General features: G+C 54.1%; 1 protein-coding gene across 1 annotated transcript; it reads right to left on the reverse strand.

Annotated features, from left to right (window-relative positions):
- Nucleotides 1–773: 773 nt before the first annotated feature.
- Nucleotides 774–24,462, reverse strand: WIPI2 (WD repeat domain, phosphoinositide interacting 2). The gene is made up of 12 exons (XM_061402271.1): nt 24,171–24,462; nt 18,061–18,143; nt 9,030–9,199; nt 7,888–7,984; nt 7,408–7,505; nt 6,877–6,969; nt 6,361–6,431; nt 4,361–4,468; nt 3,503–3,667; nt 2,939–3,046; nt 2,174–2,304; nt 774–1,428 (listed from the first exon to the last, which is right to left on the reverse strand). The coding sequence occupies exons 1-12, from the start codon at nt 24,242–24,244 to the stop codon at nt 1,316–1,318; spliced, it is 1,311 nt and encodes a 436-aa protein (XP_061258255.1). The 5' UTR covers nt 24,245–24,462; the 3' UTR covers nt 774–1,315.

A 24,462-nucleotide genomic window follows, 5' to 3' on the forward strand; every position in this document is an offset into this window, starting at 1 on the left:
GGGCGCTGGAAGCGGGCGGTCAGCTCTGCCACTTGACGGCTACGACCCAGGTATACGCACAGCCTGGCATGGACACTGCAGACCCGTCCTCTGCTCAAACAGGGCAGGCGGACGCCACACTGCTGCTCTCCCACTTGCGTCCTTAACTGTTCCTGTCCGAAGAAGCCAGAACCATGTTTGGTGCCGTCAGCTCCACTTAAAAGTCCCTTAAAACTTGAATGGCTACGCGTCTTGGATTGGAATGCAGAGTTCAAGGTATACGAGGTTGTCTGGATTCTGTAAAAACGAGGGGGGAAGCCAGGCAAACACTGGAGTTTGTGACCACAGTCTCTCGTCACTCGTGCTGAGCTGTTTTGGAAGATGCAAACAGAAATGCACAGGTCACCCCGTAAGTGGGCGTCACAGCCAGCCTCCTCACTCCGCTTCTGACTCGGGTAGGCAGGACCCCACGGACGGGGGGTCCAGGGAAGAGCACAATTTGGGTGCCCATCCCACCTGATTTCTGAACTTTATGGGCAAAAGAACACCTACAAACGTCCCTTAGACAAACCAACACCCCACACATACAGCTGTTTGACAGGAAGGTTACAGCTGAGACCAGTCTGAGTAGATGACATTCCCTGGCTCTGGTGCTCCTGGGCATCTGTCTTTCAAGCCCACGGGGCTGTCGGAAGGAAAGGTTTTCAGTTTCGGGAAGAACCTCTTTCTCTTAACACCCACCTGGAAAGCAGGACCAGAAACAGGACTCTACCGCAGAAGAAATCCCAGAAGAATCCAATTTGGAAAGAATTTAATTAACAAAATAAAACGGGAGGGGGGAGGGGTGAAATGGTCCCGGAGGGGCTCCAGGGAGAGAGGACCCCCCAAGGCCGCCCGGCCCGCCCGAGCCAGACCAGATGTGCGCTTGCCGCCGCTGCCTTCCCAGCCCGTGCCTTTCTGTAGACGGAAAACCCCAGACGCCTGCGCACTGCTGTGAGCGGGCTCCAGAGCTCCTGGCTGGCTCGGCACATGAATGCATGCAAAGCATAGGTGTTTCGAGGGCTTCACCAAACAGTTGATTTTGGCAAAAAAAGAGAAAACGAAAAGCTAAAAATTCATAAGCAGGATTAAAAGCCACTGAAGTGAAAACAATGTATTTCTCAACAGTATGGAATGAGACTACAGCTACAATCTTTTTTTTTTTCTTTTTGCTTTAGAAGTCTCTGCCATCCTCTCCTCTCCCCAGCTCGGGTCAAAGTTCATAGCAGCATGACTGCGAAGTCCTCTGTCAGCCAGTGTTCCCTGCCTCGGGGCCCGAGGAGGTCACAGGTCGCAGTCAGTCCGTTCGCAGAATCATGGGAGGGTGCTCGCTGTCGTCCTCCAGCCGCAGGGCGCTGGCCTCCTCCTCCAGCCCTGAGCCGCCCGCAGCGCCCAGCTCGTCCGTGTACACTGCGGAGACAGCGGCGCCTCAGGCAGGCCGAGCCCCAGTGGGCAGTCCCCTCAGGGAGGCTGACCCCCCGTTGGGCAGTCCCCTCAGGGAGGCTGACCCCGAAGCGGGACCTGGGCCAGCAGGGAGCTCACGGCCCACAGGACGTGCACTTGTCACCTCTGCCCTGACCAGCGAGCTCTCCACAGCCCTGAGCCACTCAAGACACAACTGACTTTCCAAGACCCATGAAGCTCAACAAGGAGCTAGGCACTAATGGGGACCCAGTGGACAGGCTGCAAACGGCCCTCCGGGATCGGGGGTGGGGGTGTGTCCAGAACCGTGGCAAGGATGCTCAGAGCCTCCTCAAGCACATGCTGCCCTCACCTCGGAGTGAAACAGTGAGCAAGAGTGTGGCGGAGCGTGCGACCGCACACCGCCCAGGGCGGCCTGGGGTAGCTGGCCTTCTCCTGCCTGGGCCTGCTCCCTGACCCGGGCCACAGGCGGGAGGGTCAAGACCAAGGTTTTTGGGCAGAACCTGAGCTGAGCGGAGGCAGGTGGTGGACAGGCCACAGGCACCTGGAGCCACGGGACTATTTCTGTTTCAAAAATGAAGAAATGGACTCAGCCTCGGGAGGCCTTGAAAACTGTGCTTTACAACAGCGGGCCTGAGGTCTGCAGGCCGCCGCCTGAGTGCAACAGGCAGGCTGGCAGCGCTTCGAGAGCGACACCCACGGTGCTCCGCCCCAGGCTCCGCCCAGCCCTTACCTAGCGCCGTCGGGGACGAAGGCACATGCGGACCCTTGGCCACGGCTGCGCTGTACGCCTGCGTCACCAAGGGGCAGTCATGGGACGTGGAGTCCAGGATCTCGTTGGTTGTCTCCATGCTGCCGTCCAACCTGGAGGAGAGAAAGACACCAGAAGGGATAGTCAGGGCCACGTGGGCAGCACGCTGCGCTGGCCCGCGGGGCGACTCCCCCCCAGAGTGGTCACCGGGATTTCCACACACCTACGCTGATGAAGAGAGCTGGACCTAGAGAGGCAACTGCACTGCGCTTTCTAAGACTGAAGAGCAAAACCAGAGTACGCTGTAAAATAACGAAATCACCCCCCTGTTCTCCCTGATTCTAAGAGTTATTACGGTACTGCTGTTTAAAACAGAAAACCCAACGGTACTACCTCCCAATTAACTAATTCAGAGACAACAGCAGCATCTCAGTGGGACCCCGGGCCCCGGGAGAACCTGCCCCCATCACAGACAGCGCCCTGGGGTCGCCCCTTCTGCACATGACGCTGAGCTGAGCTGCATCCTCAGTGGTCCTGCCCCCAGACAGCCCCCGCCAACCCACAGAACAGTGCGCCCCGGCTGCCCTAGGCTCTGCCCGGGTGCTGAGCCGGGCACGGGCAGAGGCGTGGAGGGCGGGCTTGCACCCACACCGATGGGAGGTCATGCGGAGACCCGAGTCTCTGGCTCCCTGGCTTCGGGAAAACGAGCAAGTTGCCCCCCGCCCGGCGGAGGCGCAGCCGACTCACTGGTGCTGCTTCATGAGGGTGCACTCGCCCCCTTCCTGGGGGTCCAGGTTGTACATGTACAGGTACCCATCCGAGGCGCCCACCAGCAATCGGGGAATCTTCTGGATTCTAGTGAGGATAAAGAGCAACCAAATTCTAGAACCAAAACTCACAAAGCTCTCATTAAACTAACAGCCTGGACTTCAGCCAGGCCAGGGAAGAGTGCCCCGCTCCGATCGAGCGAGCGTAGCTTCATGCACACACACTGTCTCACACAAGGATCGAGGGCCTCAGAGCGTGTGCGGCTGCCGGCGCTGGAGGCCCCGGGCCACGCACTGGCCTGCTCACGCAGTGCTGAACTAACCATGCTTTCTAAATGTTCTCAACACCAGGAGGAGGAAGCGTGGAGGATCGGACGCTGCGGGGCAGGCGTCTGGGTCCCCTATCAGCGTCCACCTCCGGCCCCCTCCGCGTCCACATGACTGGTCTAAACCAGAGGGCCAGGCGTGCTGGTCATCCCCGGTGGCCTGGGACCCCGCTCCCGGCTGAACGCATGGGACAGAGGCAGTGCCCGCCCCGACTCACGTGGCCAGCGCGCAGATGTTCTTGTGGCCACAGAAAGGCAGGCGCACGGTGGCGAAGGCCCTGCCCTGGTTGAACATCTCCGTCACCTGGGAGGGCAAGTAGCTGGTGGACGCCATGAGCACCTTCCCGAAGTAGCCGGTCCAGGTGGTGGGCTCCTCCTGAGGCCTGGGAGGAGGACACACTGTCAGACACACGCGGGCCCTCGGCTGAGAACGACCACGCGCCCCTCATGCAGAGGCGAGGATCAGCCCCGAGACGCGAGAGAAGTCTCCCAGGCTCGCAGGGAGCCTGGGGACATCACAGAGCATGTCCTCCGAGGGTCAGCAGAGGGGCCAGGGAACAACTGGCCCCTACTCTGTAGCTGAGGTCGTGAGGCCCATGTCCAGGCGCCCGCATCTTTCTATCGGGAAGTCTCCAAACACTCCAAGCACAGCCCCGACCACGCGCTCCCGCAGCCCATTCAGACGTGTAAGTCACTGCACAGGTGCCTCAGAGTAAGACACAGCACAGATAACAGCGCTGATCCTAGTGGGAGGCTCACCACAGAACCTGACACACGACAACAGAACACGCCCTTCGCCACGCACACTGCTGCAGTCACGCACTCTTTCAACTAATCACTGCACAAATGGAAAATGCCTCTGAGCGACAGGGAGGTAAGTGCCCCCTCCCAGGATGGTCCCCAGAGATGCGCCATGGGGGGAAGCGCTGGGGGGACCACCCTCTGCTGCCCCATCCAGCAGGTCCCCCTCAAACCCCACCCGTCCCGCTGCTGAGCCCCCATGAGCCCTCCAGACACACTTCTGCGCATCGGCAGACAGAGGGCCCCGTGTCCCTTGCAACGTCTCTGCAACTCACTTTTCCTTCACAGTCTCGAGTTTGAAGATGTGCACAGTCTCAGTGTTGCTGGAGGCGGACAGGAACATGCCGTCCATGCTGAAGGCCAGGGAGCAGATGCTCACACACCTGGGGCAAGAGGGACAGGGCCGGTCATGCTGCCGCCCGGACGTGGAGGGCAGATGGCAACCAGCACCGCCGCCCCCTCCGGAAAGGAAGTCACAGTGAAGGAAGGTCCCCATGACAAGTGCATGAGGGTCTTATTCCTTTCCAGTCACCTCAAAATACGTGAGGAAGGGGAACGTCTGAAAGCTGACGCCCTGACCAAGCCATCCTTTAACAAGCCTCTAGTGGCCAAGTAACGAAAGGAATCAAGGCTTCACTAAATCATTTTTAGCAGAATCAGGCGGGACTTACAGCACTAAGCTTAGCTAAAAAAATCTAACTACTGAGATTACAGCAACTCTTGACATGGAAAACACGAACTGGCAACCTTGACAACGTTTAAGAATAAACTTCTGACATCCTAAACTCTAGTTTCCCCTTAAAAGATCACTGTAAAAACCACAAAGCCTGCGTTTGCTCATAACCCTGCAGCCACAAGGTGTGCTTGATCCTGTCCCTAGGGAGGGGCTTTGTTCCAGCCATGTTTCTGGAGCTCGTGGCGCACTGGCTTGTGCAAAGGCTCCGACGTGGCTCCCGCCCAGAGGAGCTTGGAGGGAGGCGGGCGCTGAGCAGTGAAGGGAAGGCACTGCAGATGCTGCGGGAGAGGCAGGAGGGGGCACTCAACGACTGGAGGCACAGGAGCCTGCAGGTCACGGCCAGGGCCCGCGTGGAGACAGGCTCCTCTGAGGAGCTGGGAGAGACGGGGAAGGGAAACACGCCACAGCAGGAAAACAAGGATGCAGGGAGCCTGCAACACCACGGAGTCCTGTGCGTGGAGCAAACCTGGGGAAGGGGAGGCCCCGAGAGGCTCCCCACACGGCTGTCCCCATCTGTCACACTCCCCCCGGAAGAATAGCCAGTAGGCTCAGGTCTGAGGGACGCACCTGGTGAACACGAGCTGAGGCCACGGCGAGCACAAGGCCAGGCAGAGACACCTGGGGCGGGCGAGGCGGGGAGTGCCCCCCAAGGTTCAGGAGCCAGGAGGCCAGGAGGAGGGCAGGGATGTTCCCCGGGACAAGCTGTGTGCAGCATGGTGGGTGTCGGGGCCATGCTCTGGCCGCTGGGTGGAGCACCCAGCAGGCAGGAGAAACGTGGAAAACCTTGGCAGGTGGCCTGGGGACATGGAGGCGTCCCTGGGCACAGACTGACACCGTGGCTGAGGACGGAGGGGTGGGCTGCCCAGAGTGGAGTCTGGGGGCAGGGCCTCAGCGCAGAAATGCAGACACAGGAGCAGGAGCAGCAAAAGGAGAAAAACCCAAAAAGACGAGCGCAAGGAAAAGCGAAGGGAAAACGGAAGGAAAGAGGAAGCAGGGGACAGGGAGGGCCAGCAGCCTGAGATCGCCCTGGGAGGCCTCGGAGAAGGAGGCTCCAGGTCCCACGGGTCAGGCCCCGCAGGGATGCAGACGTAGCGCCACAGGACGGCTACGCTCTGCGGTTTTTTTAGAGATAAACACTGTGCGGGCCAAAGCCACCTGCCGGTTGGAGCAGGGCTGGGGTAGCTGCTCATGGGTTTTCAGAGCCTCGGAGAAGGGGAGGAGCCACTGCCCAGGTCAGGAGCCCCCAGCGCCCACTCACCCTGGGCCCAGCTGGGCAAGCTCCTCTTTCCACAGCCTGGGCTGTTGGGCCACGCGGCTCTGTGCTCAGCGCAATCACAACAAAACCCAGTATGCCTCTATAACAATGCCCCTTGACCTCCCACAAGGCCCCAAGCCCCTCCTGCCCCGCCAGCTGGGCTGAGATCGCGCTGCTGGATGGGGATCCCCAGGACTCGAGTGCCCACTGCTGGTCACAGAGAATGTGAAACTGAATTGCGAACAGACGCTCCAGATTCCATTCTGGAGACTTGCACACTTTACCTCTTCACTCCTCTCCTGAACTCGAAGAGTTTCTGTCCTTCTGGAATGGAAAACACCCTAATCACGGTCCCCTGCAGCAGGAAGAGGAGGAGAGAAAAAGGAACTTGAGCTGAGCGGAATCAGACTCGGGTCTCTCGCTCATCGGACGTTTGGGCGCCAACAGCTGTCCCAGCCGCACGGCCCTGAGTTCTGCACCCCGTCCCTCGCCAGGCGCCGTCAGAGCACACCCTGCTCTGCCGTGAACACGGTGAAACGTCGTCACTGCTCACCCTAACACTGAGGGCCCTGCAGTCACAGCTGTGACACTCCCTGACAGGACGGCTAAACGCACCCCAGCCCAGCACGCCTCAGCCACCGTGCTCGCTCGGCTCAGGCGCGCATGGCTGCGGGCGGCCCTCCAGGCTGTTACGTGGGCCCGGCTGTGACCGGTGGGGCCAGACACCGTTCTAGGGACTGGGCTGTGTGAACAAGCTGGACGAGCTGGTGGGCCTCCGGGTTTCCACGTGGCCACCTTACCTTCTCGGAAGCAGTGGCGAGCTTGGTTCCGCTGGCGTCGAAGGCCAGGGCCGCTAACGGGCTGTCGTGAGCCGGGATCATGTTCGCAGCTCTCTGGAGGGAAGGAGAAAGTGACCCTGTGACCACTGTGACTGCGAGGCTACCCTCGATGCCCACGAAGTCACCCACCAAGAAGGCCCATGGCTGTTATGGAAACCCCTGCACGGTTGACTCAGACGCCAAGTCCACCCGATTAACCAGGGGTTGGGGAGGGGGCAAGGAAATGCCACTCAGAGCCTTAAAAGAAAAAGCGAAGCAACGTCCCCACGGAGACTCTGGAGCTTCCTCCGTTCCCTTCCGCACTCACACTGCGGGGTACTCAGCACGGAGGGCGGGGACAGAAGCATGGCTAGAGGCAGAAAGACCCAATCCGCTCGGCCACCAGGAGGCCGCGGCGGGAATCGAGCCGCTGAGCCAGGGAATGAGGAGGCTGGAGGAGACGGCCCTCGCCTGAGGAAGGAGGCGCGTCGCACCGCTCCCCCAGAGCCTCACCAGGTTGATGGTGTCGAAGACCTGCACCTCCCCGATGGTGGCGCTGCCCGGATACGCCAGGTAACAGTTGTCGTTGTTGATGGACAGGGCACACAGGCCTGCGGGCAACACAGGGCACAAAGCGGGTCAGGTCGGGGCCCCGGGAGCCACCAGCAGCCGGCACGAGTGCAGCGAGACGGGGAGGCCACGAGCTCTGACGCGACCTAGCTGGTTGCATCGCTGGGCGTTTTAAGTTCCACCCCGCCACACGCCCCGCAGGTGACCGCAGGCCTGCCCAAACGCACTAAGGCGTGGTTGGAACTGATCAGAAACCCCAAAGCTGCAGGCTGACCCAGCCCACAACCGTGTGGTCACGAGACCAGCATCAGACGGGCAGTAGCTGACTCTAAGAGCAACACTGTCTAAACCTGTGGAACCGAAGAGGAGAGAAAACTCTCACGACAGAGACCTCCGAATGTCAGTGCTGCCTGCCCCGCTCACCGGTGGGGTTCGGGGGCGTCTCCCGGATGGTGTGCAGCACCTTCATGTCCCGGATGTTGTGAATGTAGAGAGACTCCTCCAGGCACACGATCAGCCTCTGCGAGAGATGGGGACACGGAAGCAGGATTTGAGGGAGAGCCAGACCCTGAGCCTCAGTTAGGGCCTCCTGCACCGGACACCACGCTCCTTCCAGAACTCCGCTCGCACATCGTGTTCCAGGCCCCGCCCATCACCGCCCATCACTGCGTGCAAGTGCCCGTGCTCCCGGCCCCGCCCACCACCCTGTGCGCACCGTGCTCCAGGCCCCGCCCCCACCCATCACCATGTGCTCCAGGCCCGGCCCCCACCCATCACTGCGCCCCTCACTCCCCTGCAGCTGAGCCCCCGCCTACAACTCCGTCCTCCGGTTGGAGGAGGACCTCTGTGTGGTGTCATTCAGCATGACAGAAAGTGGTCCCTAGCTAAGAAAGCTGGGGTTCGATTTTGTTTGGCTCTCAGCCCCTCCCTCTCCCCCCCGCCCCCGCCACGAAAACCACGTCGAGGCTGGGGTCGCTCTGGTGAAGCCCTGCTGCTTTCAGAATCCGATGCTGACTGAGGCTGCGACTAAACCACAGCCACGTGGCCATCGCCGGTGCTACCTCAAGTCCTGGCCACCAGGCCCACGCTCCAGGCCAGACATTCTTGTGGGTTTGGAGGCAGACACAAAAAAGTAGTAAATCTTTCATCTTTAGTTAAAAGTTAAATTAACAGTTAAAAAAGGGATAAAGAATTCCTTGGCAGTCCTGTGGTAAGGACTCTGCTTTCACTGCTAAGGCCTGGTCAGACCTCATAAGCCACAAGTATGAAAAGAAAAAAAAGATGCTCAGAGATTTTTTAAAAAGGTAACTCATAAAAGAAGGCTCACATCTCGAGGGATGGTTAAAGCTAATGGCACTAGCCATGGCATCTTCACAAAGGGGCAGTCTGAGCAAAACCTCTGAGATGAGAGAGCAGAGCCGAGCCCGGGTGGGCTGTGAGGGGAGAAGAGTGGCCGGGATTTGCCCGAGGCCTGATGGCCACTCCGAGATCGCTGGAACAGCCTCGCAGCCCAGAGCCCCCCAGAAACCCAGGGCCCCGGGGCGGTGAGCGGGAGTGCCGCCCACCTGCCTGTTGAGCTTCACGGCCAGGATGGTGTTGGAGTAGCTGTAGTTGCAGATCTCGGTCCCCTTCTTAAAGTGGCAAACCTTCAGCTTCCTGGGAGCTTTGAGGCTGACGATGGCCACCAAGCTGCTCGAGAACAACCTCTCCACGATGCACACGTCTTCAGTGTCAGCTGAAAGGAGGGAGAAGACAAACCCACGTGGGTGTGTACCCCTGCCAACTGGCGCCGGGGTCCCCGCACATGAACACGTGTCTAAGGGCAGGCTCCCTGTGGAGAGCTCGGGGGCGGGTGGGGGGCAGACCCCCAGGTCAAGTTCACGGTTTACAAGGCCCAGGCGAGGCCCACAGGCTGCCCCGCACCCTGAAAGGAGGGCCTGCTCCTCAGAGACCACCAGCTCTCGGCCACAGGCAAGCCACCCATTCCACACGGGCCGTACCTGACACGTGACGGGCCCCAAATGCTCCCGCATGACTCCACGTCAGGGGGCTTGCAGCCACTCAGCTAGGAGCAGGGGCTCACGGACCCCAGCGTGGTCTGCTCTCCGCCCCTTAGGTCCCTGCGCCCCACTTACACGGGGACACCCCCACTCAGAAGACTGTGCTTAGACACCGCACGCATGGTGACCTGTCCAGAAAACGGGCACAGTGGACCCCACAGCTGTCACCTCACCCCGAATCCCGGGTTGCCCCACCCCCAGCTCCCTCACTCCCCACCTGCGTTTACTTGTGGTCACTGGGGTCAGTTCAGGGGAGGAGCAAAGAGCATTCTGGAAGGCAGGACTCTGGATGATTCCCACGGGCAGCTGTCTGGACCTGAGCTGCAGCTGAGCTGGGGTTAAGCATGGACCCGTTCATCGTCCTAACAATGGCCCGAGGCCACACTCTACTCGGTGAGGTGCTAAGCTCAGAGGACAGAGAACTAGATGGGTCACAACCCGGGCACCTGCAGGGCCTGACCCCACTGTGACCAGGCGTGTCTGTACACAAGACCGAGGGCTCCTTCCAAGAAGCCCTGTCACTAAATTCCATGCTTTAACTGAAACACACACGTAAGTCCGTTTAGAAACCAAACGACTACAGCCAATGAGTAAGCTCCAGAGGCCTCTGCATTAAGGCAGAAACTCTTTCCAGGAAAACACGGTGGCCTGGGTCAGCTCCACGTGGGTTTGAACTCTGACGTGCTCAGCACGGGGCCCATCCAGGGGGAGTCAGCCCAAGGCGACATGACACACATTTGTGGGAATAAAGCAGGGTTTGCTCTTACATGGAATGGGACGGGCAGCAAAGTCAAGCTCCTGGAGAACAGGCGAAACCAAGCCACAGCAGGAAACCCAGTGCACGGCCTGCCTCCTGGGGGTGGGGTGAGCGAGCTTTCTGGGGTGATGGTGAACCCTGATGGGAGTCCAGCCACACGGATGTCCATGCATTAGTCAGACATGGGACGTGTCCTCCAGATGTGAGTGTAAATATGAGTGTACTGACCGCACACGGGGACAGGTGGCTGTCTGTAAAGTGCTTTGAAACGCAGACACACAAGACGGGCGGGCAAGTACAACGCTCACAACAGACTCCAGATCCTCGGGATGTGGGTACTGCCTATAAAATACTTTCAACTTCTCTCTGTGTGTGAAAACTTCCATTAACGAAATGGTGAGAAGAGGAAAGGGATGAATCGTTCATTCGCTTAAACCAAGGGCAGAGAAAGTAAGGAAACACTGGCTTTAGGTGTCTACCTAGCTTCCCACCCCACTCTCAGTTTGAAAAAATTTTGAAACTTTCATGAGAAAAAGCGTAAGAAACTTCTTTCTAGCATTTTAACAACAGGAGGTGTGGCATGGAGGCAGCCAAGCTGCTTTTAGCTGCAAACATTCCTCAGAGCGACACTGTGACAAACCTCCGAAGACCCAGCACCTAGACTCACAAATGTCAGCCTCCTGCCTATTGGCCTCAACCATCCTTTTCTTTGCTGACTTTTCAACGAGAGGCTCATCATCTTGACGTTCCCGCTAAATAAGTGAAGACACACGAAAAATGTCTTTTCCAGCTCATGAAAAAAGTGGAAAATTTCTTACATCAAAAGCAGCTGAGAGTGGATCAGGTATTTAATATAAAACCCGAAGCCAAAGAACCAAAGAAAGACACGAGAGAGTGCTTATGCACCCAGAAAGGGAGGATTCCAAAAGCCTCACGAGAAGGGCTGGACACAAAAACATCAAGGAGGGCAAAGAGATCATAAGCGAGGGGAAGGAGCAAACCGCCCAGAAGAAGAGTTTGCAACCTCCACCAAATGGCTCCTGTGCCTTCAAGCAGGAAGAGAAAGAGCAGGAAAAAAGCAACTAAGAAGGAAACACGCAAAGGACAGTGACTTCCGGAATCAAGTTTCATTTCAGTTATGATTTAAGAAATGCAAAAAAGACAAAAGAACATTTAAAAAAACTCAAGCTTATAAACACACATCCACACCACAACCTACACACAAACATTCACAGCAGCCGAAGGGGAAACAGCGCCAAAACGAAGGCACAGCCATCGTTTGTCCATTGACAAAACCCAGCACGTCCACGCCCGGGGATGCCACTGAGCGAGAGAAAGACAGGAAGTGCTCATCCACGCGCCAGCATGGCGGAGCCGTGAAACCGTCCCACGCGAAGGGAGCCAGGCCCACCCGATTCCATGTATCTGAAACTTCCAGAGCAGCAGATCGACAGAAAGGAGATGAGCCGTTGCCCAGGGCTGAGGGGTGGGGGAGTGGGGAGCAGTCACCCTGCTGCTAATGGACTCGGGGGTTCTTTCGAGTGATAAAAATGTTTTAAAATTAGATTAAGGTAGGTTGCACAACCCAGTGAATACACTGGAACCTGCTGAACTGACCACTTTAAACAGGTGGTTTTTTATTGGCATCCAAATTACATCTCAAAAAGCTATTAAAAAAACCCACAGGCAGACTACTGCATCCATGTGAATTCTGACCAGTATGCTGAGATCTGATGTAGCGAGCACAAGGTGGTGAGCAAGTGACGGACAGACGGGGGCAGCAGCCCGGTGTCAGCAAGGGCGGAGGGCCCTCGCCGTGACCCTCTCCAACCACGGCCCTGGACCGGGACCACGCACAGGCTTCCACAGGCTCTCAGACTGCCGAGATCCCACACTAAGCATTGGGTTTTTCTCTGGGAAGCACCTGCAACTTCCATCAGGCTTCCAAAGGAGCCAGAAAAATCAGAGAATGGCCGAGGCTGCCTGCAAAGGGCAGAGGAAGCGCCAACCACTCAAAGGGCCACGCGCTTTCGTCTCCGCTCCGGCAAAACCCAACCGAGTGGACCCCGACCCTTCAGCCCCAGGATGCGATCCGCCTGGACCTTTCAGGAGCACGCCTCCACACAGTGATGCACCTTCACACACTGCCAAGCTCACAGTCTGCCCACGGTTCACTGCTCGTGGCTCACGCGCCGCGGGTGGTTCACATGCCGTGTGTGGCTCACACGCCGCTTGTGGCTCACACCCTGCTTGTGACTTACATGCCGCTCGTGGCTCACACGCCGCTTGTGGTTCACACATTGCAAGGTTTGCTGCTCGTGGCTCACACGTCGCTCGTGGCTCATGCGCCACTGGTGGCTTACACACTGCTCGTGGTTCACACACTGCTTGTGGTTCACACATTGCCAGGTTCACTGCTCGTGGTTCACATGCTGCTCGTGGTTCACACCCCGCTTGTGGTTCACTGCTCGTGGCTCACACGCCGCTTGTGGTTCACACCCTGCTGGTGGCTCACACCCTGCTCGTGGCTCACACCCCACTCGTGGTTCACACCCCACTTGTGGCTCACACCCTGCTCGTGGTTCACACCCCACTTGTGGTTCACACACTGCTCGTGGTTCACTGCTCGTGGCTCACACCCTGCTGGTGGCTCACACCCGCTCGTGGTTCACACCCCGCTTGTGGTTCACATGCCACTGGTAGTTCACATGCCGCTTGTGGTTCACACGTTGCCAGGTTCACTGCTCGTAGCTCACACGCTGCTGGTGGCTCAGGTTTCCTTATCTTTCTGCTGTGTTATCTCCAGCTCCAACATTTCTATGTTATTGCCTCACTCCCGAGAGAACTTTTGAAAACAAGCAGCCACGGTGTTCACAGACCCCGAGTGAGTGGTCACATCCCACTACACAGAGGTGTGCACGGCTCAGCCCCCCAGGCACGGCCGACAGCGCCGGGAACCAGGCTGACGCCTGGGGAGCACAGCAGTATGGGCACACCCGGAGGCCTGGCACTCACGGCCCATCGTGGTGGCCTCGGGCAGTTTGTGCTGAACTTTCTTCCTAGAGATGCCCATCCAAATGAAAGAAAATACTTCAAGAAAGAATGCTGTCCTCCTGGCACACTGCAGAGCTGGTGGTGATAAAACTCCACAGGGCGAAGAGGGGCGGAGCCAAGCCATGCACCAGCACAGTGCCGTCCCCGCTGGGCGTGTCTGGGGTGCGGGGCGCTCAGAGGACACGTGCGTGTGCAGCCCACCTGATCCTCCGCCACAAGAGAGGGTCCTGGGCTGCCCCGCTGGAAGACCCATCAAGGCACACCTCATCGAGGGGACTATTCCAGCCAGCACCCAGTCCGCCGATTCTGGACCGAGATGGACAGCCTGCTTGTGTTTCGTTTCTGAACCGAAGGCCTCGTGAGGTCTGAGGTTGTAGCTCAGAAACATAAAATGCAAAGATGACACAGGACACAGCATCTGAAAAGGCCAACTTTTCCTTCCAAACTTCTGTGGCATTTTACAAACAATACGACGTAGAATCTGAAAAGGCCAATTTTTCCTTCCAAACTTCTGTGGCATTTTACAAACAATAAATCTACAACCTTTATTTATATTGTCTACCAGAGTACGGTTTCACCGCAGTAGCGTTTCAGGGAAGAGAGACCACATATTTGCGCATCATACACCTTGAGGTAAACAGAAAAGGACGCAAGAGGGAAAGAGAGAGCGATAGAGACAGAGAGCGGGCACACGGTGGGCAAAGCGTAAACGCGGGAGTCCCTGCAACTGGAAGTCTAAAAGAACACTATAGAGTCAAAAGCAAAAATTCTCCAGTGCTGCTGGGCAAAGGACTTGTTTTTTTGTTGTTGTTGTTAAATAAACAACAGAACAAGTAGTTGTCAATCTTGCTTTTCCCAAGACCAGCTCTGGCTCATTCTTTCTGTGGCAGCAGCGGTTACTGACAGAGAGGATCTGAAGTTACAACGGTCGGTCAAGAGTTACGGTCAACTGAGCCGGGCTGAATCTGGAGCAGTAAGTTCTATTCTGTTCAGATTCTGTGTGTAGAAAATGCCAGAAAACCATCTCGGTGCAGCAGCTAATCTGTTTTCCAAGAGACATTCTTTTTATCTACTTAGTAAAAGAATATGAAAGAGGAAAGGTGGAAAATATTCTAGGAGTAAAAGAATTCCGTAGCTTCAGTGCATTAATCCTCAGAGAGTTCTCTGTGCATTCCTTCACCTGTTTGAAGGGCCAAAGTTCAGTAAGAGCAAAGAAATCTCTACACCACCGTACCACGCTGGTCAGTATACACCCACTCTTCTAATGATGCTATCAAGACATCACATTTGGGGGACTTCTCTGGTGGCCCAGTGGTTAAGGCTCCACGTTCCCAAAGCAGGGGGCCCAGGTGTAATCCCTGGGCAGGGAACGAGATCCCACAGGCTGCGACTAAGAGATCCCATGCCACAGCTAAGGCCTAGAGCAGCCAAAAAAAAAAAAGGGCATCACATTTTATTCCATCAAAAACCTTTGAAAAATAAGGTGCCAAAAAACACTTAATAAACTTCAAGGAAACACATTAGTCACTGAACGGATTCAATCTGAGAAAGTGCCAAGACCCTTTCTAAGCACAATGGGTGGGGGTGGGGTGGGGAATCCTGTACGTTTCAAGCCAGATGACTAGTCACTGCAGCCACAATTCAGCAGCATAGCTCGGGCACTGGTGGGGATGCAGATTTAATAAACACTCAGTCATCCGAAAAGCCCAGTGGAATCCTTGCTCCTGTGAACAAACTCTCTACAGGAAACGATCGTGTGTGGGGCAAGTGAGGGCGGCCAGTGTGATGAGCAAGGGCTCAGGCTCGGACACACTTCATCACCCAGACCGCACCCGCCAGCTCCACACTGGGAGAAAGGCTTTCGTAGGACATCCGGTAAGCGTCAGGAGAGATGAGGAGTCAAGTCGGTGGCAGGAGCCGTGAGCCAGGGACCCGCACTCGAAGAACCCTGCTTCCACCTGTCTCCTCATGAAAGGCCCAGATCCCAGCCTCCAGGGACCGCAACAAGCCGGGGGCCTTGTGGGGGTTCAGATACCGTCCACTGCTGGAGGTGAGGGGTGCCCGAGGCGGACCCGAGAGGGGAGGCCTGGGCCTGGCGGGAGCCTGGTGAGCCTCGGACCCTGGTGGAGCACGAGAACTCTGCCGCTGTAAGTACCGGGCCCGTGGAAGCGACTTTTCTCCTGCGGTCCTCACCTTGTGCTGACGGAGGTGTGGGGGGGTGGGATTCACATCTGTGTCTGCGCCACACTGTGTCCCAGGCCTGACATCTGACACAGTACATTTGCCCGTTCCTGGTCTGCTTCCATTTAAACAGAAGGGTCACGAGAGCAGGACTCTGTCACCGCTGCGTCTCCACGGCCGGAACAGGGCTGGCACACAGCAGGTCCTCAATGAACGGAACCAAGAGTGGACATGGGATGTCTCTTCACAACCACTCACTGAAACTCCCCCTTCATAAGGGACACTAACGGGTAAAGGAGGATTCCAAAAGGGAATACCAAACCACGGTAGAAGCAAAGTTGCTAACGGTGGAACATTCCAGAAGCAGATACTGACATCGTTAATAAGGAGAAAACCCAATTTCCCCAACTGCATGCCCATGTGGATAATTAAAATGATAAACACAAATCTCTTTGAATTCATACCCCAGCGTGATGGATTACGAGCATACCGGCCTCCACAGTTCTCTGTAAAAAGAATTCTTAATTAGGTCAGGCCACGGGCAGGCTTCAGAGTTATCATCACGTACAGAGAAACTACTTACAAACCACGTGCGTGAGAAAGGACTAGCATGGAGGATGTATAAAGAACTCTCAAAACTCAGCAGTAAGAAGGGGCCAAAACAAGCAAGCACATGAAAAGGTAGTCAACGTCATTAGCCATCATGGAAACAAGAAGTAAGCCACAGTGAGATAACACCGCGCAGACCCACCAGAATGGCTAAAATAAAACATACTGGTCACACCAAAGGCTGGCCAGGACTCTGAGGGACTGGCTCACTCATTCGTTACTGGCAGGAATGTAAACCAGTACAGCCTCCCTGGAAAACAGCTCAGACTTAAAAACAAAAACACCCCCACACCAACATACCACCCAGCAATCACACATAAGACATCAATCCCAGAGCAGCGATGCTGCATCCACACGAGACCCCGGACACGAACGTTCCCGGCAGCTCTATTTCTAACAGCCCCAGCCTAGAACCAGCCCACATGTGCTCTGCCAGGCAATTCATTTTGGTGAACCGTGGTGTTCCACTTTGCAATTCTCCTTTGCCTGCTAATGTCTCTTACGCAGGGGGAGTTTCAGGTGATGGTGAAGCTGATGGGCCCTGTCCACACACAGAATTTCAGCAACGGAAAAGGGGGCGCTACTGACACCTAGCAGCTTGGGCGAACTTCCAGGGAAAGATGCTGAGCGAAAACAGCCAATTCTCAAAAGGTTTGTTGTTGTTTAGTCACTAAGTTATGTCCGACCCTTTTTTTGATCCCATGGACCATCAGGGCTCCGTGGGATTTCCCAGGCAAGGACAGCGGACTGTGTTGCCATTTCCTCCTCCAGGGGATCTTTCCAACCCAGGGATCGAACCTGCATCTCCTGCGTTGGCAGGCAGGTTCCTCACCGCTGAGCCACCAGAGAAACCCCTCAAAAAGCTACATACTTCCATTTATGTAACATTTGCGAAATGACAGTCATTCTGGAACCAGAGGACAGATTCCTGGCTGCCTGGGATTTGTGACTGGGGGGTGGGTACACAGGTGTGGTTACTAAAGGGCAATGGAAGGACTCTGCGCTGTTAGAACTGCCCCGTAGCTTCACTGTGGTGGATATGGGTGTTCAGGCTGGGTGGAACCACATAGGCACACACACTGACAGCATGTACGCGCGCACGTGCGCACACACACACACACACACCCCCGGATTGCTTCCTGTCGCCTTCCTGACTGGGACGCTATACTGCACTTTTGCAGGATGTCACCACTGGGGGAAACCGGGAACAGGGTACCAGGAGCTGGAGTACTTCTCACAACTACACGAAACCTACAACTCTATTGATGGAAAAGTTATCGTGTGCGAGTCAAACCTTTTCATCCCATTCTCACTGGGGCAGGGGCTGTACCTACTATTATTTATTCAGCAAGTACTCTCTCTCTTTCATTCTTTTACACACACGCGCACACACACACAAAGAAACTGAGGTCTGTGAAGTGATCTATGTAAAGTCACAGCAGGTGACTGAGAAAGGTGGCAAAGTTCACGGTCCTCCTGCAACCCCACAGGTCTCTGACACACAGCTATGAAAATACCATAAGAAGCCAACTGGCAAAAAATAAACCATTCCAAGGGGGGGTGTAAAATTTTCAAATTCTGGAATTCTTCTATGAGAGACACCTAAATGGTTTTATTGGCATTTTAAAAGGGGAGCATTACAGAGTAATTCAGCATGATATCATGTATAGAAAGAGAGGACCCACAAAACAAGTACTTCAAGTATTTCTACATGTACATTTATAAGCATGCAAATGCATACTTTGATTTCATCTGGGAGAACAAATACCAACGTTCACAGCCACAGCTGCCCCCTGGCAGTAAGGCTAAGGTGAAGGCAGATCCGTGGTCAAGGGGTATCTGGATTTTAACCATCACGTTTCAATTAAGAATACAACCTAATTCAAGTATAACTTGTCTACTTTAAGAAAGGGGAAAAATAAAGCAAACACTTACTGCATTCATAGATCTGTTCCAGTTTATCCACAGAAGAAAGGGAGAAAAATTTATACCCGGATTTACTACCAACAGCTAGAGACCTGCAAAAAAGCCAAATTCAGAAATAAGAGCTGAGACGTGTAGGCAGGATAATGTACAAACGAGCTCCACGTTACCAAACTTTCTCCATCATCTCTACCCAAAACTAGCACACACAGGTTCGTGCACCTGGTACCAGGTGAGTGGTGGCACAGGAGAAAAGAGGTGGGGCGAGGAAGACGCCGGATCTCACGGCCAGGAAAAGGCGACTGTCAGCAAAGACAGACAGTGACACTTTAAAGATAAGTTTGATATAAAAATAAAAGTACTCGACCCTAAACCAACGATCCCCTCAAAACACAGTGGGGTTTCTCAGGTGACCCGACACACACGCGTGGTAGTATGGGCGCATCCAAAGGCGACGGTAACACTGCAAACCTTAAACAAAGACACTTACACCCTTGGTGAACAATGGTGTCTCTTGGCACTGCAATAGAGTTGTAACAAACGCAGCTCAGTCATGTGACGCGAAGCCTGAGCAGCGGGATGGAAATAAAACAGACCAAAGAGCTAACTCACAGTCTGCAATGGGAAGACCACATCGCAGAGCTGGCCCAGGATGACAGCCTTGCGTGTAAGAACCCACGTTGACCACCCAACACCACTGCTTGCTAAGAGGCTTGGCAGGACTTCCGAGCTCTCTCTCCAGATCCCCAGCGTGGCAGAGCTGCAACACGAGATGAAGTTCCCTTGCAGAAGATGACTGCTGGCTGACCAAGGCGGAAGAAATGAGCTGCAGGCACGGGTTTCAGAAACAGAGAGGACGGGAGCACAGAGCAGGAAGTGGTGGGACACGCGAACTCAGAGCTGGGACCTTTCTGGAACTTTATGTCTGGGAGGGCAACGCAACAAGAGGAAGCGGAAGGTAAACCAGAAGCCTAGAAATAACAACACTGACAGCTTACACGATGAGTATATGTAGGCCAAGATAAAAACTAGGGCTATTTTCATGACCATTTCATCTATTAGAAACTTGAGATTTCCAACCTCTTTCATGCTTAAATAGAAGAAACACATTCAAAGAACAGACTGGCTGTGAATACTATTGAACTTTCAAATTGTAATTGGTTCACCCCAGAGATATAAACGGAATAAATCTCTACCAACTACAACAATTCTTCTCTGCAAAGACACTGCACTATATTGAATTAACTAGTAATTAGACATTGTTACCTATAAATATTTTGAAAATCAATAATGGAGCCAATAAAAACACAAGAATACTCAGAAAAGCTAAAAATAAAATCTCAACAATTCATAACTTCTGGAAAATTGATGTCTAGGAAAAATGTTTTCCAGACAACTTAGGGTTACTATTTTAAGCACCCAAGCCTTTTTTCCAGCATTTGTGATTCTCTTAAAAGGTCATTCTTATACAGGTTTCTGTGTGGGATGGCAAGCCCTCAACACCCGACTGGACTCACATCACTGAACGACTGTACTGTTAGAGTAAAGTGACTCTCAGAGCCTAACGGGAGCTGGGGTTCAGGCGGCAGACTGCCGCGCTGGGTTATACGCCACCTCTCACCTTTCGTTGTACCGGCAGCTGCCACTGCTCTCCAAGCATCCTACCAGCATTAACAGGCCCTCCTTCACATTTCTTGTTGATATGGAAAGCAAATCACCAAGCCTAATAGTTTTACACGTAAAATAAGCCCGGGGCCTCTTCTATGCGCAAACTTAACCACACAGAATTAGTGAATGAGAACCTGCATTTTTATATACCCAGGGCCTTGCCTGTGCTCCAAACAGGCAGAATCTGTTAAAACTGATCGAATACTAGCTCTCTGACATTCTTCCAGATGCTCAGAAACAGATTTAGGATACTGAACACCTTCGCTAGTTTTCACCGCATGGCTTCCCTCTTGTGAATCCCAACCAGTGGGAAATGTAAACAAAGATACACCACCTGTTTTTGATAGGTGCGTGTGGTACAGCGTGAGCATACACTTTACCAGTAAAGGCGGACACCTTTAAAGGATGGCATGGAATATAAACAGGTGTGATATTTACATCTCGGATACCAGCAGTCAGGTTCATGTACCCGACTTTGTGGAGCTTCTGCTCTTAACAACACCTCAAGACTTGCCTGACCCTGCAAAGGCAGCATGGGACAGGTGTGGTAACAGCACGAGAGTTCCCTGACAACGAATCTCATCCTAAGTGCTGCTGTGGTGAAGTTTTTGTTTTGTTTTTTAAGGTAATACAATAAGATCTTTTACTGACAAAGGAAAAACCAGCAACAGCAGAAAAAAGGATATATTTACTTAATATCGCATTTCACTACCATACCCCTGCCTTCGAGTGTGCCTGGTGTCAACATCCGGGGACCCTGCTGCACCCTCTGGAGATAAGGCTCAGTCCTTCACCTTCAGGGGTGGGAGACAGCCACTGCTCCCGAGACACACTTTGGGCCAGCCCTCTGTATTTTCGCCACACACAGCTTTCCTCCACCGCAGGGCTTCCTAGACCGCCCATCCTGAGTCTCTGGGGGTTCTGCAGGTTCAAGCAGGCTGGTTCTCTGCCTTTCCCATCAGCGATGCAGAAGCCACTTCCTTTATCCCTTGCTGGCTTCCAAAATTTTCTTGCTGGTGCCTTTCTTTCTCATTCTCCGGGCTTAAGCCTCTTTCAGTATATTTTTGATATTTTACTGGTTGCCATCCTATCAGGGTTCCGAGCAGGGCCAAAATCAACTCTCGCGTTCCATCCACCATCTCTACCTGCAGGTCTCTTACCGAATGTAAACACGAGTGCTCAGTATGTAAGGCAGGGATTGCCACTAAAAAACAAACACGCTTTTAAGAAAACATTTTAAAAAACGTTTTAAAAGAAAAAAAATCACTCTTGATGCTCTTTTCTTTATTCCATTACCCACGATCAGCCAGCCCACTAATGTTTTCCCTTTTCATTATCTTCACCAAAGAGCCACACTCAATGATGGGGTGAAGTGGAAACAGCCCATATCCACAAAAAGGAGTGACCTGCAGTGCTGCTGAGAACTGGCAGGCCCCAGGGCCCACCTCAGTAAGCTCCTGTCTATCCCAGACCTCACTCGGACATCCCTAAGGCCTTTCAAACTCAGTAATATCCAAAGCAGAGTTCACCTTCCCCCTAAACTGAACCCCCCTCTGCACCTTCTATAATGTGCTGTCACTGTTCATCTCGGGCCCAGGCTGGACATGTGGGAGGGACCTTCTCCCTTAGGTGTGTTATGCACCTCCCATGGGTCACACCAAATCCCACTGGGTCCCCAGTAGCTCACCGCCGGCCACTGCTGCTGGACAATATCCTCCCCAGTGACTGCCTTGGTTCATCAAAAACACCCTCCACGTGCAGGCAGAACCACCAAGAACTTCAAGGCCAAAGGGTCCTTACTCCCACGCCCCTGGATCTACTGATGAGGGAAAAGAGGAGAAGTGGCCTTCCAGGATAGCTGATGTCACCTAGAAGAACCCCGGTTCAAGGGGGCAACAGATCCAGACCAACGCCTCCCTACCGCCTCTGTGCCCGCAACGTAGACACAAACAGCATCAGTGCTACAGACAGAAGACGAGGGAAGCCAAGTCTGTGTCCTTCTAGGTCTCTGAGGAATGTGGCTTCTGAGTGATTCGGCCATTGCCCAACGACCACTGAGTCTGCCCAGGCCTCACGGGGTCCCCTGCAAGTACTCAGGCCCTGACATTTCCGTGGAACAGCCAAGCAATACTCCTCTATGAGTTTCTTAATTTTGATGTCAAAAAAACAAAAACTCCTCCAAAACAAGCCTTCCAAAGGGTTACTTTCAGAAACCAGGATTGGAACTAACCAGACAAGAAGAGGGAGATGACAGGGACCGGCTTCTCTTGATTCTTTTCCCCCAGTTCTTAGTTTAAAAAAAAAAAAAAGGTAAAATAAAACATTCAGACTTTTAGAATAAAAATCACAGGAAAAAAACAAACAAACAAAACACTTACAATATTTGAAAGTATATTACTACCACAGACAGGACAGATATAGTTTCATATGAAAGGAATACTGCTGTTTAAGTATTACTGTATAACACACAATGTATTTTCTATTAAGTAAAATGGTTCCAGATTTCCTCACTGAATACCATGAATGTGGATCCAACAATCCTCGCCTTCTGAGAAATTATCTTAGTGTAAATACTGGAGGTGGGACAGGGAGGGAAAGGAGCATGCGGCCAAGCCTCCCCAGGAACTTCTGTTCAACTTTCAGGTGTACATTTACAACAAACTAGTCACTTTAATCAATAAAATTTTAGTATAATCCTAGCTTACTATTCCTTATAATTTCTGCTCATACTCTATCAAGGTCTCTTTGGCAACTCAAAATTATGACGCAGAAATCTGGTCTTGAACTAGTCACTTTAGGACTCACAGAGGAGTGGGAAAACACATAATTTCTAAACACAAACAGACCTTATTTCAGGCCAGAGGGACATTCTTCCATTATATAGGGAAACTGGTATTTGAATGCCACTTGAAATGACAGCAAGAGAGAATGCTTTCCCGTATCTGATTTCCTGTCAATATACGTGGTGAGTGGTGAAAAACAGAAATAACAGTAGAAAATGTTTTGGGAATTCTCTAATTTATACAAGACATAAAACCCCATAAAGCTACCATTCTTACTGGTCTCAAAATACTAAGGGTTTAAAAATGGAGTCATCATTGGTTGAACTGCCCTCTTCCCTACCCAGGTTAGTATAACATAGTTCTCAGTCACAACACCCTGCAACAGGTGGTCCAGATTGCCCTGGTTGGAGTGGCTTTTGGTCACCATTCTAATCCTTTGCAGTTTTCATTTTAAAGATCGCTACAGTCTGCTTTCTGCGCTCACCATCCTCCAGACCCTACTGTGTAGAAGTAAACAGCAGGATGGACTGGAAAGGAGGCTGGAAGAGAACTCAGGAAAGCTGCCCCCACCCTACTATTAACCAAGTATAGACCCAGGCTCTGCTCAGAAGCTCCTGCGCTTCGGTTTCCTCTTCTGAAGTTGGCACAGGTGATCTGCTCCCTTCCAAGCCTCATCCGAGTCCCACCGTGGGGGGCTCTGCACTATTTTCCCAACTCTGGAAGGTGCAACTGAGCACCCTGTGCGTGGCACTGACTTGGTGCCTTGCCATTCTGCAAATGACCTTTCTTTTGCCGATTCTATCGAGCCAGGAACAACTCAACCTACTAGTTAGTATGAAGCCAACGACCCACTCCTCCCCTCTTACATCACTTCCTCTTACTCACTTCTCAAGATGGCTCTCCTCCCTTCCAGTCCCACAACTCATCCTTCCTTCTCCAGAAACCTCCTCTAATAACTATCCTCACACGTTTCCCCAGGAGACAGCCAGCCTCTGAAGGATAGGCTTCAAACCCCTGAGGGTTTGGACAAACAGCTTTCGGAACCCAAGGGTTGGCATCAAGGACCTCTCTTCCCGTACAAGGATGGCCCATTCCCAGAGGCCCCAGGACTCCTCAGGGGTTTCTCTGTTACAACCCACCCCTTAGCTCAACTTCTCCCCGGGTCAGAGACCAGAATTACTGCTAAGTTTGTTTCTCGCTCGAGGAGGACATCAAGGTTTCCTGTCAAAAAGAACAGCAAGAGAGGAAGAAAAGGATATCGAGGGATTCCCTTAAGACGATGAGATGAGAAGAGCCTGGAAGAGCGGAAAGAGTGAGGCAAGAAGGCTGACGAACAAGGGGTGTGGGGGGAGGCGGGATGCAAGGGAGAAACTCACCTCCCACCCCCACTCCAGAGATGGTTGGGACAACAGGTCAGGCCACAAAGTTCGGGCCCAACTTGGCGAAAAGTGAGATGGAAAAGACAAAGCCTTCTTGGAGATGGGGAAAAGAAAAGACCTCCCCTGGTCCATCCCTTTCCCCGCCCAGAGGTCGCACTCCCAGGGCAGAGCCTGGAGGGTTCCCCAAGGAAGGGGGGCCCGCCAGGGGTGGGGGGACGCCTCCTCCCTCCCGGGCTCCAGGTCCCCCGGGCCCCCGACCCCGACCCCCGCCCCCGCCCCCTCCCGTCCTTACGTGACGTCCTGGTTGAAGTTGGCGAAGAGCAGCTGGCTAGCGCCGGCCTCGCCGCTCTGACTCGCCAGGTTCATGGTGGGCGCGCGGCCCGCGGGCCCGGCTGGGGGCTCGCGCGCGGGTGGGGCAGGTCGGGGTGAGCTCAGGGTCGGCGCCGGGCCCCGATCGCCGCCTCACTCGCCGCCGCCGCCTCGCTCGCCGCCGCCGCTCGCCGCCTGAGCATTAACCGCCGCCTCATCCCGGCCCCCCTCTTGTTTATGCTCCGGAGCCGGGGCGCCTGGCACGCCTGCGCGGC

This window comes from Bos javanicus, chromosome 25, assembly GCF_032452875.1.
Source record: "Bos javanicus breed banteng chromosome 25, ARS-OSU_banteng_1.0, whole genome shotgun sequence".
In the NCBI taxonomy this organism is placed as follows: Eukaryota; Metazoa; Chordata; class Mammalia; order Artiodactyla; family Bovidae; genus Bos; species Bos javanicus.

Coding starts and splice junctions, on each gene's coding strand:
- WIPI2 (XM_061402271.1), bottom strand. CDS start 24,244: ATGAACCTGGCGAGTCAGAGCGGCGAGGCCGGCGCTAGCCAGCTGCTC. Junction 6,432..6,876: donor TCGCCACTGCTTCCGAGAAG/GTAAGGTGGCCA, acceptor TTCCTGCTGCAG/GGGACCGTGATTAGGGTGTT. Junction 4,469..6,360: donor TTCAGGAGAGGAGTGAAGAG/GTAAAGTGTGCA, acceptor CTCTTGCCCCAG/GTGTGTGAGCATCTGCTCCC.